General features: G+C 39.7%; 1 protein-coding gene across 5 annotated transcripts in view; it reads right to left on the reverse strand.

The window, feature by feature from the left end:
• Positions 1 to 18,892, reverse strand: part of GASK1B (golgi associated kinase 1B) — a 58,151-nt gene that overhangs the window by 34,250 nt on the left and 5,009 nt on the right. The window contains exons 3-6 of one of the 5 annotated variants that reach the window (XM_055111971.2): positions 14,907 to 15,075; positions 14,498 to 14,601; positions 13,661 to 13,713; positions 11,266 to 12,399 (exon numbers count right to left, since the gene is read on the reverse strand). In XM_055111971.2, coding sequence (XP_054967946.1) covers positions 11,266 to 12,175 — 910 coding nt within the window. In that variant the 5' untranslated portion in view covers positions 12,176 to 12,399; positions 13,661 to 13,713; positions 14,498 to 14,601; positions 14,907 to 15,075. Of the gene's footprint in view, positions 1 to 11,265; positions 12,400 to 12,888; positions 13,065 to 13,127; positions 13,604 to 13,660; positions 13,972 to 14,497; positions 14,602 to 14,906; positions 15,076 to 18,892 lie in introns of those variants that run through there. The other 4 variants (XM_055111970.2, XM_003822547.5, XM_008976142.6 and 1 more) reach the window with 4 other exon arrangements.

Below are 18,892 nucleotides of genomic sequence, written 5' to 3' on the forward strand. Positions count from 1 at the left end.
ACCTCAGGAAAGGGGATTTCCAGAGAACAAGAAGAAAGCATGGTGAGCAGTAAGACAGACTGAGTCACAGATGGCTGTGGTTCCTTTCCACATACAGGCCTTCTTGCTACATATACGTGTGTGTGGCCCTTGCAGGTAATAATAGCAGTCAGTATAACTCCAGATCTCAGAGCAATGAGTACTACTGTTGAGAATTCCACTTCTGTTAATATAAGGCTTTTGAAAGAATTAAATGAACCTGGATGGATTTGAAGAGATGACAGAAAAATAGCCTCTGAAAACAGGAAACTGGTTAAAGCAACTTACCCTGAAGTGTTTCAGAGATGAGAAGCATTCATCTCTCCACATTCAGGTTTGTCAAAATGATGCAGTACTGGACTCTCTAGAGAAATCTCAACAAGTGAAGAGATAAAATTCTGTCACAGTGGTGAGAAAGCGGGTTTTAAAAGATATGTGGGTGTTCATGTGAATTAAAAGTTATATAGCTGTCCTAAAAAATGAGACTTGCCAGGAAAGCTTCTTTTTTTCTGAAATCTGAATATTTCCGCTGAATTTGGTGCTCTCCCAAGTCGTTTTTTATTCAAAAGCACAAAGAAGACATTCTTCTGAGAAGATGAACATGAAAATTCACTTAGAATGAGTGCTTTACACAATCTTCTTTGTCTAGATTTATTAAATGCCCTTCACTTTGAGCACTGGCTGAGCGGTTTTGTGGAATTATAGGTGAATGCTAAGCATGTTGGGTGGAGCTACGAATGTCTGTGAGCATTTGTCACTGAGCAAAAATAAGAAGAAAAGTCTTGAGCTCTGAAATCAAAAGTTCTTTCTCTTGCACGGGCCATGTTCCAAGACTCCTTGTGAACAAGATAAAAAGCAAGTGACAGTCCAGCTCCAGTCCTTCATTAAAAACAACTCTATAATACCCATTGAAGAAAACAAAAGCCAGTCAAACTTGAGTGGCATCTTTGTTATAGGAAACAAATTCTGTTGGGCCCCATCACAACTGTCAACAACGCATTGAAGGAAAACTTTAATGCGAAAAGAAATAAACCTCCATAAGGTTTTCATGATTTTTAAAAACAGTAGGTGGGGAGGTAGGAGTCTGTAGATTACATAGGCATAGATTTTATATGGCCAAACAAGTCCTGAATCTAGGGACTTGTCCTGGAGCAAATTAAAACCACAATAAGATATGACTTCACCCCTGTTAGAAGGGCTATGATCAAAAAGACAAAAAGATTACAAGTGTTGGTGAGGGTTTGGAGAAAAGGGAACCCTTGGCACTGCTGGTTGGAATATGCATTAATACAGCCATGATGGGAAACAGTATGAAAGTTTCTCAGGAAACTAAAAATAGAATTACCATACTATCCAGTAATCCTAATTCTGGGTATCTATCCAGAGGAATTGAAATCAGTATGCCGAAGAGATGTCTGCACTCCCATGTTCACTGCAGCACTACTTATAATAGCTAAGATATGGAAGCAACCTGGGTGTCCATCATCAGAAAATGGATAAGAAAAATGTGTTTTGTTACATAAACATAATGGAGTACTATTATTCACCCTTTAAAAAGGGAGAAATCCTGTCATTTGTGACAACATGGATGAAACTGGATGACACTATTTTAAGCAAAATAATACAGGCACAGAAAGACAAATACTGCATGACCTCTCTTATATGTGGAATCTAAAAAAGTTGAGCTCAAAAGTAGATAGTAGAATGGTGGCTACCAGAGGCTGGGAGAGGGGGTTAGATGGGAAAAGTGTTGATCAACAGGTACAAAATTTCGGTTAGACAGGAGGGATAAGCTTTAGTGATCTATTGCACAGAATGGTGACTATAATAAATAATAATACAACGTATATATCAAAATTACTAAAAGAATATATTTACGATGTTTCACCCAAAAAAAAAAATCATCCTATGATTTGAAGAAGCCTAAAAAATAAATTAGTTAAAATTTAAATTTAAAAAAATAAGTAAGGTGATGGAATTTTAAATTAGCCTAATTTAATAATTCCACATTGTAAACATATATCAAATAATCACATTGTGCCCATAAACATATACAAATATCATTTTTCAACTTAAATAATAAAAAAGAAACAGATCTCTGCGTGATTCCAAATACGTTTCATATATTTATTTATCTAACTGTTTTTCACTTCATAGTTTGTTTTCTCTAGGCCTAACTGAGTTAAAATAATCTCCATACTTCCTCAGGAGTTAGCTAAGTGTGAAGTCAAGGAAGCAGGAAAGGAGAATGTCTTGTGACTTCATTCATCACCAACTACCTAAACAACTTAAATCGCCAGTTCTCCTCTGAAAACAAGGCATTCTTCTTTGTTCTGACAAATGGGCAGGAACTTCTGCTTTCTAGGTCTGCCCTGAACTTCTGCTGTATAAATGGAAACTCCAAGACTCTTCCTGTCTCAATATTCCACTTTAAAAAAACAGGAATCAAATTTGACTTCAGAGGGTGGTGATGATGTGGTCACTGTGCCAGACTCTACAATCACATTTTGCAGATGAAATCTTGGTCACATCAGGGTGACTCAGTCCTGGGCGATTTAGCCTTTGTTAATCCAGTTAAAGGAGCCACGAATTCCTGACCTCAGTGACCTTCTTACTTCTTACAGTGCAAAGCCCATGACATCACTCCCTTTCTTCAAACCCTTCAGCGACTCCCTATTTTCTGCAAGATAAAGTCCAGGCTCCTTGCAGGACATAAAACACACTCACTCTCCACTTACCACAGCTTAACTCACATCGTGCCCCCAAACCCTAATCTGTTGTTTTTCCGAACTATTTGCAATTTCCTGAACACACTCTGCTTTCACACGTTTTTCATAGTCTATTCTCTCTATACTTTCTGCACCCATCCCATCTCTCACACCACCCACAGTGACTTTTAAGAACCAGTTCTGGCATTACTTCTTCCAAAAGTATTTATAATTTCCCACTCAACCCCCTACATACACATTCTAGGTTAAATTCTCCCTCTCTGTGCCTACAGGGCCTCCTAAAAATATCTCCATTGAGGTTTTTATCACACATTTTTTGTAAGGTAGGTTTGCTTCACTGTCTCCTGTCTTCCAAGCTGAGAGCTCTGAAGAACAGAGACTACTTCTTAGTCCTCTGGATCTCCAACTTTTGATGCAGTGTCTAGAACAAAGCAAGCACTCAAAAATTCTGAGTGCATTTTTTCAGAATCCCCCAATGTTCACGGATAGCTCTTAGAGTCTAAGGAATGGTCCATGGACCCAGAATAAAAATTTGCCTGGCATGACATCCTAGTAAGGTGTAATTTCACTGTCTTCACTCAATATGAATTGGGAAGGATTAGAGAAACACTTGAGACATAGAGACAGGGATGTGCAGAGGTTTTGATGCCCTCATTCTGTCCAGCTTGTGCTCAACTATCCACTCCCATGTATCTCTTATATACTGGGACGATGAAAATAGGGGTGGTGGAAACACTACTGCCTCTCTCCTTCTGACCCCAGATCACTATCATGAAAAGGGGAACAGTTAGGCATCATGGCTACATTCAGGAATCAGGCGACAAGGCAATGGGAAAAGTGGTTGCAATCTGGATGGATGATTAACTGGGAAAGCCCCATGCTGCAGTCATTGGACGCTCACACACGATGTGAAGGGATAGCGGGAGGCAGTAAGGCACAGCTTTGAGGAATGAGGCTGAGTCCTCTTGACCCATGTCTGTATCCCAGCCCTACTGCACGCTACCTGTAGGCTTTCAGGGAACATATATTATTCTTTCATCCTCAGTTTCCCCTCAGGAAATGTGTACAAGATCATCTGATGTAGGGGACTGTTGTGACATTTAATAAGATAATGGATGCAAACTGCCTAGCACTCCACAAATAAGAGATCTCGTTATTATCCACTATAAGCCCCAAGGTCCTTCTTTAAATGAAAATTTTAGGTGCCCATTTATTCTACTCAAGTAAACATCAATCTGGATAAACCAACTAAGAAAATCTAAAGAAGCATATCATAAAGAGCTACATCAGCTTAGAAATGGTATGAAAAAGGTAGCATTCAAGAGTGTTAGCTGGGCACAGTGGCTCATGCCTGTAATCCCAGCACTTTGGGAAACCAAGGCAGGTGGATCACAAGGTCAGGAGTTTGAGACCAGCCTAGCCAACATGGTGAAACCCTGTCTCTACTAAAAATGCAAAGATTAGCCGGGCGTGGTGACAGGCACCTGTAATCCCAGTTACTCAGGAGGCTGAGGCAAGAGAATTGCTTGAACCCAGGAGGCAGAGGTTGCAGTGAGCCGAGATCACAGCACTGCACTCCAGCCTGGACGACAAAGCAAGACTCTGTCTCAGAAAAAAAAAAAAAAAAAAAAGAGTGTTAGTATGCGTTAAGCAATGTTATATTTTATACATATTAACTCATTTCATTCTCATGACAACTCTAAGGTAAGTAATGTTATCATCATTGTTTTTATTGTCATTATCCCTATTATGCTAATAAAATATAAAGCACAAAAATATTAAGTAACTTATCCCAGGTCACCTAGCTAGCAAGTGGCAGAATCAGAATTCACCGGCAAGGAGTCTACATTGCCCGTCCACACCCCCAACCACAAAGCTATTTAAATTACAAACTGTACCACTTTTCCCTAGTATCCGGGGCAGTGCCTCACACATAAAAATGCTACTGAATTGAATTGATTACAAACACATTGGAACTGTAACAATTCTTTTTTAACTTAGGTAAAAAGAGCTATCTAGCACTCCTGCAACTGTGTGGTCCTTACATCAACTCAGAGACAGCAGCAGATTCACTCCCACTGAAGAGCCCACCTCCTTGAGCTTGGGAAGGTTCTTAGTGAATCCTCACATCGGTGACTGGAAGATTTCCTCCAGAACACTGAACTCACACATGGCCCTCTAGTGTCAGTGCCACGAGAGCAGAGATTCCTGACCGTTTTGTTCACTGATGCAGCCCCAGTGACTAGAATAGTGGCTAGCACATAGTAGATGCTCAATAAATACATGTTAAAGGAAGAAAAGATAAATGTGATCCTATAGAAGACAATAGATTGCATGGAGTTAAGGCACATGCATCTTTTATGCTGTGGGTACTGTGGTAACCATTAATCACCCCTTTTATCCCAGCAGAGTGTGGGACCAAGGACAAATTACAGAAGCACAGCAGAGAAGGTTGCCCAGTTCCCCGTTTGCCTATGAAGTTATGTAGTGAGCAAACAAGAGGACACTGGAGCACAGCGCTGCTTAGAGCCGAGGCTCAGTAAACTTTTGTTCACTGATGAATGAATGTATTAAGCTGACCAGCTCAATTTGATTCATAAAGAAATAGCCTTAGGGCTTTTCTGAGGAAGAACACAACATACTTTCAATCCAACTTTTTAAAAAATAAAACATGATTACACACTCCTAAATAAATATTTTCAGAAAGTTTGCCTATATGTCAAAGATTTCTAGGATTTGGAAGCCAGTGTGTTCGCAAGTTGTGAGGACATCTGTGTTATTCTCAACACTCCCTGCAAAATGACTGTGTCCTTACCTGAAAGCCTGAAACAATATAAAATGCAAAGTTGACATCCCCCTGCCTCGGCAACTGCACTTTCACCCAGAACTCACAGTGCTGCTCACATAGGCTTGAAAAGAGAGTGAAAAACATACCATATATTTCTCCTACTTTCTAATACGAAGAGGCAATACAAGTTGGAAAACAGTGAGCAACTTGGGATCTACAATGAATTTAAATGGAAGTTTGTGGGGTGCCTGCAGTTTGTCATCTAAGCAGCCTTGACATACAGAATTCTTGGAACTAGGCTACCTTAATTCAGTCTGACAGCTTTGTGGCAATAAAGCAGCATCCTAAAAATAAAGCATACATAATACATCTTCCATGCTGGGCATGAAAAATAGTACAATGCTTAAATGCTACCAAAATGGTGTCCCTCGAGATTCATTCACACTACTGTGCAGACTACAGGGGAAGCTCTGGCAAAGCTGCTAAATCAAAGATCACAGAAGGGTGCTGGGTTTTCTCTGTTTTTATTCTCTTGATTTTTACATGGACATAGTCTGCTTTGTCTAATGCTAGATAAATACTTTAGGATATTTTCACTTTTTAAATTATCGAAATGTATCAGGACCACACAGTATCTGGTGACTTTTATAATAATTTGAGACTCTTGCAAGGACAATTTGGCAGAAAACAAATATATTCATCACATTGATACACATGTGATTGTTTATGGTAAACAAGAAAATCTGGTAAGCACTGGCACCTTGGTTTGCATTAAAAAAAACTTGTAGCAGTGTTCATAATGATATATCAATACTGCACTTGAGTAAAAATATTGTCAATGTTAGATTATTGAATAGAAAAAAGAAATTAAATAGAAATGTTGGCATAGTGGTAAAATCAGAAACCATCATGCTAAAATTTGTACATTTTTGACATTATCCCATAATTGTAGTAAGTTATATTTGTGAGGTAGTGTGGGTTAACAGAAGCAACGTGAGGAAACTTCAGTGTCAGAGACAGAATTGGGCACAAATTCCAATTTCATTGCTCTCTAGGTAGGTGACATAGGGCACATTTTATAAGCTCACTGAGCCTCAGGATTCCCCTATTTAAAATAAGAGTAATATCTGCTATGTAAAATTGTTAGGTATGTATAATAGACAACACACATCAAATACAGTGTATATACTATGTGATACATCACACTAGATTCTTTGTCACAATTGAAAAATACTTCATTATTGCACACAAACATTTTAAGGCCCTTTGATGCTATATTTTAATTCATTTTAAGACTTCCTACACAGAAACATATAGGACGAAAATCTGCTCCAGTGGTAACTGCTGGATCTTATATTGTGGCACACTGCTGGCTCTGCCTAATTAATTACTATCTTGCCCTTCCTCAAGTGCACCCTTCTCATTTTCTAGGACATCTTGGAGCGTAACCTGTCAGAAAATAGTCTGTTATAAAGTACAATACCAGTAAGTCCACTAATTTCACACATCTTTTTGTATTTAAGAAGAATCATCTAGAACTCATCAAGTCACACAATCAAGATCTTGTCCCAGATTAAACTGAGCTAGCCGATTGGATCACCCACACCAGTCCTGCCAATTTAGAAAAAACCTAAAGATGAGCTTTATAATTGGAACTCTTTGTCATTTGATTAAATCAACAGAGAGCTTTATCTGAAAGGCTGGGACAGGCAGATCATTCAAATCACAGCATTTGATTCCTTCTTACATCTCCCTTTTCACATCACATATCATTTTATAATTACTTTGGGCCTCAACTTCCATATTTGTTAAATGTTTGTCAGAGTCCCCAGGCATAATGACATCTGGGTGCAGCTGGTAGAATTTGTATGAGGCTTTAATGAAATAATGCAAGCACAGTACTTAGAATGGTACCTGGTATATATATCGAGGAAAACTCAATAACTCTTAGCCATGGTTAAGGGTTTTTTGTCTCCTTGAGGAAAAAAAGGAGGTTCCCATAGCTATATCTGTGCATCAGTGTATAAGTCATCTGTTTCATTATATTTATATATTTAGTTATTTATAACTAAACTTTCTAGTAGGCTGTGGTGATAGAGAAAGACGATGTACCTTAGGGCCCCCTAAAGGATTTGTTGAGGGAAGCAGATTTATGAAAAGAGAAAAGACTGGAAGTTAGAAGACAAAAATTTTTGCTGGACAACTAACTCATCACATGACCTTGAGCAGTCTTCTTGCCTTTCTTTCATCTCTAAAATGAGGTTTAAAAAGTCTACTGCATAGGATTCTTAGAAAAATTAACTAAGACAACTTAAATATCTAAATTCAACTTGCAACACAGACCAACCACTTTCTTGGTGCCAGATATAAATTTATTTTTGTAAACATTAATCAAAAGTCAGAACAGAAACAACATTTAGGGTAGATTACTTACAGGCTTTGCTGGCTTCTCACTCTCTCAAATATTAAAAGATCTACTCCCAGACCAAGCCAGGTCATCAGAGAAATATATACCTAAATTAAATCCTATTGTTCCTCTTGCAGAAAACTCATTATCAAATTACACTAGAGTGTGATGCCAACACACCACACTGATAGTTCTCACAAGAATAAGCCCTGTAAACCTTTCATTTGCATTACAAGGAGGCTACCAAAAACATTTTTTATTACCTCCACAATGAATTCCTTATGAGATCCTCCAGGAGAAAGCCCAGCCTGGACTTAAGACTAAAAATGTTATTACACGTCCTAAGTATTAGAAGCTGGTGGCTTCCAGTATAGTTTTACTGTTTAGAGTCCAAGGAACAAGCAATGAACGCATTCCTTCCTTCATTCAAAATATTTATAGAGCATCTACTATGGGCCAGACTCTATGCTAAGATCCAGAAATGCAATTCTAAAGAAAACAGGAAGTATCTTTGCCTTCACAGACCTAGAGAGTAGTGGGAAGGAACAGATGATTAAATAAATGATTATAATACAAATATGTATTATATAATATAATGATATAGAGCAAGCTGAAAAAGATGCTGGGTAACTAGGTAAGATCTGTTGCCTCCCTGGGTGGGCTGCGAGGCTCAAATAAAGTCAAACTCTGACCAACAGAATAGCAGTGCCCTAGAAGAAAGCTACACACTTCCTTGGAAATCAGGGAAGAAAGACACAGTGAGGAAAAGACTAGAAATAGGTGGATGGGTAGAGATACTGAGAACCTAATGCTGTCTATACCATGACCAGAAGTGGTCTATTTATGTACTTTGCAACACTATAACAGTCTGCTTGAGTAGAATTACATTGTGTAGAGTATTCATAACTATATGAAATCATTTCATGAGCCCCTGGAGAAACTGGCCTGACTTTGTGACTCTAAATGACTAAGTAGAAGAAGGTATCAAAGACAGAATGTTGTTTGAGATATAATCTTAGGGATTTTATTTATTAAATTGAGTCATATTAGTATAGCTTTATTAGTTTATTTCCATCACCACTACCATATGAAAGGAGAGAGAAATATCCAGGCTATATTGAGATTATAAACCCCGCCTTCAAATGAATTTTTGTTCTCAAAGATGCTGGAAATTCAGAGCAAAGAATTAAATATCTAAGAGGGATTGGGATTACAAAAGTTTAATTGAGCAGTTTTAGTCATAGTCCTATCACGTAACGAAGTAACACATGAGACTTGGAGATTATGTGAGGAATTCAATGAACTTGGTACCTCATGTGCTTGGTACAATAATAATAATAATAACCAATATTTATTGAAGGTTTATCTTGTGGCAAATACTGGTTCTAAGTGTTTTCCCTGTATTAACTAACAACAATCTCATATGGTAGGCAGTATTGTCATTTTACAGCTGAGGAAACTGAGGCATAAAGAGACATGGCAACATTTCCAAGTCGTAATGATTGGTAAGTTCAAACCTAGTCAGTCCAACTCCACGGCCCAGGCTCTTAGCCACTACTGTATTCTCCCAATACAGTAGTCTAAGAGCGTCTAAGGGAAGCTCAAAGGACATATCAGAGAACCCTGCCTCAGGATATACACAGGAGTTCATCTTCTCCTCTCTAGGGCCTTTATGACATGAAAATGAATGGGATTTCAGCATAACAAGGGGGATCCTGTGCTCTACTCTGCTCAGAACAGTCAGTGTGTGCCTGTTGTCCCAATGCCCACCAGCATCTCCTTTCACGCCACACGGTTCCAGTTTGGATAATAAGTTACATATTCACCTAAGTCCAGTGGCTAAGAAGTTATGTTCTGAAGTTTGCTGGGTCTACAGTCAAAACCCAGCTTAGCCACCTACTAGCTGTGGGAGTTGAGGCCAATTACTTTGTCTCAATAAGCCTCAATTTTCTTATCTACTAAATGGAAATAATAATAGTCCCCACTTCATAGCATTGTTATGACAATTCTAGGAGCCAACACATATGAATCAATTTGTATAATCCTTAGCAAATTGTGGGCACCCAATAAAAATTCATTTTTATCAACATTAGATTAAATGTTTAAGAAGGTTTCTTACATTGGCATAATTGTGGTGGACTGCTTTATAAACTTGAGACATCAAAGCATACCTGTGAATCTGGAGCACTTAGACAAGAACCACCATCAGTAGGGAATGTCCAATTTTTCTAAGTAAATCACTGGTACTTCCAGGAGTATCCATTTTAAAATGAAATTATAATGCTAAAGCCATTGGAAATGCAGTTGGGTCTCAGCCACTCCCAGGGATTTTAATCCATTCCATTCTAGGCTCCCTGGGAACCTCACTGAAATGCTAAATTTCATGGTAACATGGAGAAAGTTAAGTATCCTTTCAGCTTATAATCTCTTTGGGGTACATTTTAGCCTCTTGGGCCAATCTGGATTCAAAGTTGTAACTTCTGGCATCATTCTGCATTCAAACATAAGCCACTGACTCACTGTACTTTGTATTCGAGCCCTGGAATAGCTTTAATATTCAGAGAATATCCTTTATATGGCATGGGCATGACCGCAGACCAATCCTTTTGCTGGCAACTGCAGTAACTGGCTACATGTGTTAGAACCTGCCAAAATGTTTGTCACCCAAGAAGGGAGAATCTTGAAAGACAGACTCAATAGATCATAGTCAGGGGCTTGATAAAACCACACAGCTAGTTAGTATACATAATGAACAAATCACCAATTTTTGCTCATTCTTTTTATTTGTTAAATAAAGAGGTTAAATCCATTGAGAAAAAAAGGGGGGGTTAAACCTAACATGGTCTGGCTCTGCGCCGCTTAAGAAGATTCCATCTGCTCAAGAACGATAACCCGCTTCCCCCTTACTTTTAAAAACTTCTACTTCCTCCCATAGTAACCTATTTAATAGTATGCCTGACTGTCAGCAAGTTCTTTGCCTCCAGCCTAGCTTCCTCTCCTCATCATGCAAATTGCCGTTGGCTTTAATTAGATTTAATAAGCCACTGGGAAGTGAAGCGAGGGAAATGGAGAGCAAAGATTATACAGTATGGGCTTACTCTTGCATGTCCAATACAGCATTTCCCTGGAACTCTCATATCCTCCCAGGCTGGGAAAATAAAGAATGCCAAGCGCATGGAAAGACACGCTGCTGCTGCTGCTGCTGCTGTCCAAATGTGAACCGTGGGTGGAGAAAAATCATTTAGAAAAAGAGAGTGAGGGAAAAAAGAAAATGAACCAGAATCCCCAACAGCTGCAAATAACGAAGCATGTGAATCTGTTACCTTGGATGAACTCTGCTTTCCTGCTCACAGACGGCAGGGTCCTGTTGAGCCCCAGGATCCTGTCTAGGTGGAAGGCAAACACCTCACTCATGTCCAAGGGCTGCTTGAGAAGCCCACAGGGGCTAGGGCCACAGCGGAGCACAGCGCCAGGTGCGCCCCCCTCCAGCACCAGCAAACGGGCTCCGCTCTTAGAGGACACAGGCCGGAGCCCTGCCACTGCACTGTCCGCCAAGAGTCGCATTCTTCGGATGTCATCTTTGCTCAGCCAGGAGGGGGCGCTCTCGCTGTAGATCCTAATGTTGCTCTCCCTGGAGCTGGGCTGCAGGAAGTCTGGGCCCCCGGCTCGCACTCCCGGACCCCGCACCAACCTCCAGGGTCGCTCTCCAATCTTAACCAGGTTTGCTCCCTGAGCGTACCCAGGTGCTACAGCATCAGCTTCCCTTGCCGCTTCCTGCGGCTGAAGGGATGGTCCGACCAAAGCCTCCTGCCCTGGGGCAGCCGATGCCACTGCATGCTTTTTCCTGCGCTTGGGCTTCACGGTGCCACGGATATTGGCCGGCTTGCTGCGCTTGGAGCGTAGGGTAATGTACACCACATTGGGCTGCAGAGTGGACCCATTGCCCTGGGACTCTGGAGGGGCCAGGGTACCATCCAGGGGTATCTCAGGGAAGGATGGCTCGGCGGTGTCGCGGCTGCGATGTGGCCCCTTCTCAGCCGCCTGTCCATGCTGGAGAGAGGCCCTCCCCACCTGGCTCACCAGGAAGCCCAAGTAGATGGCACACGCAGTGCCCAGCAGAAGGTTTCTCCGGGTCCTTGGACGCCGGCTGCTCCAGAGCTTACGCACCCGCGGGACGCACAGGGAGCAGATGAACCAGTTTATGAGCTGCCCCGGCTTGTCTGGACAGGTCATTTCTCTGCCGCATCCACATGTTGAACGGAGTTTAAAGTCTGCAGTTGGCTCCTGCTAATGTGATGCATGGTTTCCTGACTTCAGCTGCCGCGTCCGCTTCGGGATATAAGTGGTCTCCAGTGGGCAGAGGTGGAAGGAAAGGGTTGGTGATGAAGCTGGGAATGTTTCTGACACAACAAACCTTTTAAATTATCAGTCTCCCCAAGGAGAAATGCGGCTTGTTTCTGGGAATGAATGGATACAGAGTTAACTGAGTCACAATCTCAAACCATTTAAGTTCCTCTACAAGAGTCAAGAAAAAAGTAATCATTTCCTTTCATAAATATCACCACTAAATGTTTTTAAAAATAAAACTTAAAAGCATGCAAACGAGATAGATGTATAGATTTGATAGTCACTTGAAAGTAGTGAAAACAAGCCACAAAAATCCGAGAGTGTTTTATAACTTGTACCTAGAGTCATTTAAGTTGACTCTGAAGCAAAAGCGTTAAAATGTGACAAACCTGGGCTTTTCCTTTTTGAAATTCAGAAAGAACTTAAGACAAGTAATAGATGATTTTTTAATACTCTATACCTATACCATTTTTATTTTTTAAAGTCCTGAATTAACTAAGTACAAGCAGCAAGTATTAACAATAAAATTTAGAAACATATTCTCTTAGTCTAAAGGTACAAATTGTACTTCATATTAATAATATGTTCCATTAGCTTACATTGTTAGTATAATACAAAGCCATAAATGTCCATATATCTTGGAAGCAGTTGCATTTATTGTTTCTCTCTCTCTCTTTCTCTCTCTCTCACACACATACACACACACAACACAACACAACTCTGACTGCTTTTTATTTCTTTTCTTTCCACCGAAGTCAGCTGAAAGAAAATAAAAGCATCTCTACTTCTGTTTTTTCACTATTAAAAAGAGAAAGAAGAAACTCGTAAGCAACCTTACTTACACAGCTGGCCCCACGCTTGGCTCCAGGAAGAATGTAATCCTTGACTCTAATGCAAAGAACTTTTAAAGGCTGAGGCATGTAAGTAGAACATATTTCATGGTCAAGAGTGTTCCACATTTCAAACATTTCAGTTCAGCTTTAAAAGCTCCCTTGAAAACTACTGATTGCAAAGCAAAACTTGGAAACTGACTGCTGCATGGTTTTAAGAGATACAAAGCTTTTAAAAACAATAGTTAACAAAATAAACTTTAATTTTAAATTCGGAAAAAAGAAATGCCGTAGAGAATCAGTTTTCATTCAAATAAATTTCCACTTATTTTTAACCCCTGGGAGCCCTCTAGTGTCCTGTTCGCAAACAGACTCAGAAATGTCAGTCTCACGAAGTTCAAAAGATCGAGAATGTTTGCTATCTTGGTGGAGCAGCCGCAGCCAAGTAAGTAACTTGTAAAATGAGGAATGCCATCACCCCTCGAGTGTCCATCCCACATAACTTGGGGTTAGAGCACAAGCGTTCCCAGGAACTACTCACCTTACCATCTTGGCCATTTCATTTGTCTTCCACCAGTTCTGGAAAGAGAAGGCCTAGAAGTTCAGAAAAAAAGGTAAGAAAGAGTTAATATAAATGAGGAGAAAAAATAGAACAGTGAGATAAGAGTGCACACAGATAAGGAAAGACATTTATAGTGTGCAATTGCACGGTGCAACAGTTCACAAAAGGAAGTCGTGGATTCTCTCTGATTGGAGGTTTTTTGAAAAAACAGGTTAGGGATTGGCCTGGGTGGTTTGCGTGTCCTAGCACAAAGGCAGGGGCTGATGACCTTGGGGTGTCAATTAGACTATGGCAAATAGAATCAAAAGGCAAGAAGACAGAAAGGGGACAGGGATTTTTCCTCCCCACAGAGAAAGAAAGTTGTGATACTGAAGAGTGGGTAAAAGATTAGCATATGGTGTATAATCCTAAAAATACTATATTTTACAATGCAAAAAGAGCAAGGAGTTGGAATATATAGGGAAGGAGAGAATAAACGTCCAAGTGGTAAATTGACAAAAATTATAATCGGGCTGTTATTTCAGCACTCTAAACTCAGTCCTTTTTTCCTCTTTAAAAGTCCTGCCACATGGAGGAATGAGAAGGAGCAATCCCAATATTGACAGTAGCCTGGAAGTACCTGGATATTTTGGCTAAACTTTGTGAGAATTCAGGCATCAAAACAATTTTATTTGCACTCAAAAACTCTTAGGCACACACTTCCATACACACAGAATTATTTTCTTGATAGAAAATGTGAACTTCTTGCAAGGAAACCATACCAAAGCTGCATTTTATAACCATCTTATTATTTCCACAGTCAAAGGAATAACTGACCTGGCTCTATAACAATTAAAAGTAAGCCTTTGGCAGAGGCCAGTTATAATAAGCAGACATCTCCTCTAGCTGTTTTTAGAGCTATTTTTTTCATGGAGAAATGCCTACGAGATAGGGAGAGTTGTGTGAGTTAGTAAATTTCGTTGACTACCTTCCCACCCCCACTCCAAAAATGTCTCCTAGAAAAAGAACAATACACTGTCCCCTGCTATAGCCACAATAGGGATTAGTGGAGGCTACACTATCTACTCTGAACTATGATTTTCAGAGAATGGGCTGAAGAGGGAGGCAGACTGGCTTTAAATTCTCCTCATTTACCTCTTACGTGTGGTCCCCTGTGGCAAGTAATCTTACCTCTCTAAGCCTCAGTTTCCCCCATGTGTAAGAAAAGAAAAATAATAGCACTTACCCTATCGGTTTCTTCTGATGATTGAATGAGATAGCAGCCTTGGAATGATCATTTGAAATATTCAGCAATGTGTTTGTTTTTATCCCCCATGATGCCTCATTAAACTGCTCAGAGGCCTCTCTCCTCAGCCCAGGCCTTGACAGATAGTCACCACTGCACCACAGCAAAGCTATCATGGTAGAATTGAGGACAAGCACACTGAATTATTTGTAGCCAACATATTGATATAGCCAATACAGTGGATAAATGGGGCTCGTCAGATATAATCAGAACACAATTTTAGTGATTCCCCCCACTGCCCATTGAAACCTGTTCTGTGGCCTGATATCTCTTTTCAACTTTCTTAAATGGAAACTCAGGCAGTCCCCATGACTTTTCCAGTCATACTTAAATTTTTGTAAAAGTTCTCCAGTTGTTAGCCATAGACATACAGACACATAATATACATAAACTAATTAATATGTTTGATTCTATATCACAGTCAATTTTTTTAAAAATTTCTTTTAAATTCCCAGAATTTCCCCAGAAGATAGCAGTCCCTCAAAAAGCATAACCAAAATCTACTGAAAAGGGACAGAGGAGACCCATCTTACATTCTTTTTTGTTTCTGCCTAGAGCTCTTATTCCTTAACCACTCATCCAGCCGCTCACCCCACTTTGAGCCTGGCTCTGGCTGTTCCAAGGTAGTGGAGAGAGAGAAGCAATAATAGCAGAAATGGCCTTGCTACTCCATTGATACTGCTGCAAATTGACTTATAAGCTCTCCAGGTTTGGCAGGTGTGTAAAGCTGACTCTGCGATAGTTAATTCAAAGACACCACTATCAAAGCATCTCTCTAGCTGGCTGTTGATGGCCCCTTAGTCCCTTGGAACTTGGTAGCCCCCTGTTCTGCTGAGATCACCTCATCTCTCCAGGCTGTTCTCTTAGGCAGCATTTAAGCTGACCCGCAGGCTGGTTTTCTAACTTGGGCCTCTGTGTACTGCCCCACAAGTGATCCAATGGACATGGTCACCATCATTTGCTCCAGCAACCTCAGACTTCCCAATGCAGCAACCCACCTCCCTTAGCACTGCGGATCCATATCTCATTTTCGAGTGTGGAAGCAATTGCCATCAATTGCTCATGGTCTCTGTTGAAACTGAATGGAAAGGTGTTTTTTGCCATCAGGTAGCATGGGACACAGAGAAGTTTAATTTAGTTTTAGAAAAATAAAGCTAAATTCCTTGAACAAGCATTAGTTTGAAAATTTGTTGCCACAATATAACATTCGTGTATAACTTACAATATAATCTGTGAGTGCACATATAGAACTCAAAGCATTCATTATTATTAATATTATTAGATCAGAGAGACGAATAGTTCTCATGCCTAAAGTACTTTCTCTTCTTAAAAAACAATGAGAGAAATAAAGTGAAAAAGTAGACAGTAAGATAATGGTAGGGACCATTAGAATTACCTGGGGACTTTTTATATCTTTATGGAGGGGCAAGGATGGTGATGGAGAAAAAACATGAGCAAAGCAGGATTGTGGGAATGTTCTGTTTCTTCATTTAGATGGGATTTACCTAAGTATGTTTATTTTGGGATAACACATTGACTATATATTTATGATTTCTGTACTTTTCCATATTTATATATATCTTATCCTTCAATCAAATTGGAAAAGGTGGTAGATAAATAGCTATTTATTTTATATTCTTTAAACCTTGTATATATGTTATAAATCTATATAGAAGGAGAGTAGGACAAATAATTTGTTTACCAAAAAAATGCATATTACTTCAGTCATTTAAAAATTTAGTTTAAATATTAAAGAACAGTAAAATCCCTGAAAATTTTAAAAATATATGAGTGTCTAGACCCCATTCATCTTCCCAGAGATTCTAAATGATCTAAAGTAGGGCCCAGGAATCCACAGTTTTAAAAGCTTCTAATGTGCAGAGTTATAATTCACTGTACTATGAGTTAGATACTTAGTTCTAGGAGGAAGTTAACACCTTTTTACAATTAAATGATGTCTTAGGTTTCACTGGCAATGACGTAATCCGTAAATCCTTCAAGGCTTCCAATAGTAAGATCCTAGTTTGGTAAAGGCTATTTGCCTTCAGTCGGGACAACTCCTGGACCAGATTAGATAGTGAATTGGGCCTCATTCTTCCACCCACAGCACTCTTATTGCCCCCACTCCTGTCAGGTGTGTCACTTGCTGTGACTGTGTGGCAGCTTGCCCATCTCCTGAGAGCCCTTGGGAAAGTGAAGGACAATATATAAGGACTCCAATCACTTAAAAGCTAAGTATTAAGTTTTTCCTTGCCACTGTTGACCCAGGTTTGTTGCATAGATTGCAGACCTGGAGATGGATACCTTGTTCCTGGTTCAGTGCTGCACAGACTCCTCCACTGGGGGACCCTATCCCTTGCTCCTCATAGTCCTGATTTCTAGGACCCATTACCCTATTATAACTAAAATCCCAGCATTAGCATAGGTTCCTGGCTACAACCTTTGCCCTACTTACTGTACGGAATTTGCTAATACCTTTGCTATCCATTCCAACACCAGGCCTGGACAGCACCAAGCTGCCCTGCCTGCAGCTGAAAAACTTTTAACTTAATAGTCTTTGAAGTTTTGTCATAAAAGTGTTAAATAGTACTCTATACTGTATCTGTCTTTTGAACTGTATGCAAAAGAAGTTACATTGAATATATTTTATAGAAATATGTGCACTTTTTATCTGACACTTGATTGCTCACCCCTAAGGACATCATTCCTGTTGACCTAAACTAGTACATCTATTTGCAGTAGGAGAAGTGCTTTTGGAGAAAATCACCTGTCTCCTCAGAACTGGTCTTACAAGTCTGTGAAGTAACACTATGTGCCATAGCCTAATCACTCATATATGACCAAGAGAACACCAAATAAGCATATTTCCAGCAGGTAAAATGCCTGGCATTGCACTGTATTAGGTATTCTCTCCTCGGTCTACTATTATACCATGCACCTTCCTCCAATTTCCTGGTATGGAAATCTCCTGCAATAATCCATTTGCCTCATTTCCCTAGGAACATTTGTTCCATTATTTGATGTTGTGTCTGTGTTAGAATGGTCCTGCCACATGACCAGAAGCTGGGCGATGTCTGCGTGAACATACCATGATATGGTAAAAAGATAAAATGTATGACAGCCAATTTTGCATATATTTGAAATGATAGACATGTATAAAGTTATTATTTCACTTCTTAATAATTAGATAATTTATGCAGATTAGAATAATTTGCATTTGTTTTATAGTTCTAAAACCTGATAATTCATAGAGTTATCATGGAATAAAGTAAGAATTAGGAAAATTGGAGGTTGCCCTGGGTTTCTTCAAAAAGCCCCCACACAATCTAGACAACTAAGCTTCTCTATTTCAGAAATGGGCACTCAATGTCTCGATACTCTGCTCCATCTCTGTCCCCAGGGCACACACACAAAGGAGAAACCAGGACAGACACACTGGCTCTAGGTCATTCTTGGCATAGAACAACCTACGCAGCAGTTTTCTGTGTTTGTAAAGGAGTAAAGATTGGACAAAACTGCTCAACCCTTGGGCTCCTTGCAGGAAGCTAGCGGAGACCAACAAATTATTTTTTTTCTCTCCTCACCTAAAGTATAGTTTTTGTAAAAGAAAAAATTCTACAGAGTACATTTAAAGGAAGAGAAGGCCCCTGGCTTCACTAGATTAAATTTGGAATGTTAGAAATGCATTGGGATTATAAACAAACACCTTAAAGTGCAGGAGAAAATGTAGAGAGAAATTTGGAATCCTTTATTCATCTGTATCTGGTAGTTTTGCAACTGAGTTGGATCACCTACTATGATTCAGACATATATAGCATATCTGATACAATGTTGGGGTATGTAACTACATACACAAGTTTCAAGAATTGATAGCAAAACTGGATTGGAAAAGACAGACTGGGTTAATGTTACATACCCTACCCATT

Source organism: Pan paniscus, chromosome 3 (genome assembly GCF_029289425.2).
Source record: "Pan paniscus chromosome 3, NHGRI_mPanPan1-v2.0_pri, whole genome shotgun sequence".
In the NCBI taxonomy this organism is placed as follows: domain Eukaryota; kingdom Metazoa; phylum Chordata; class Mammalia; order Primates; family Hominidae; genus Pan; species Pan paniscus.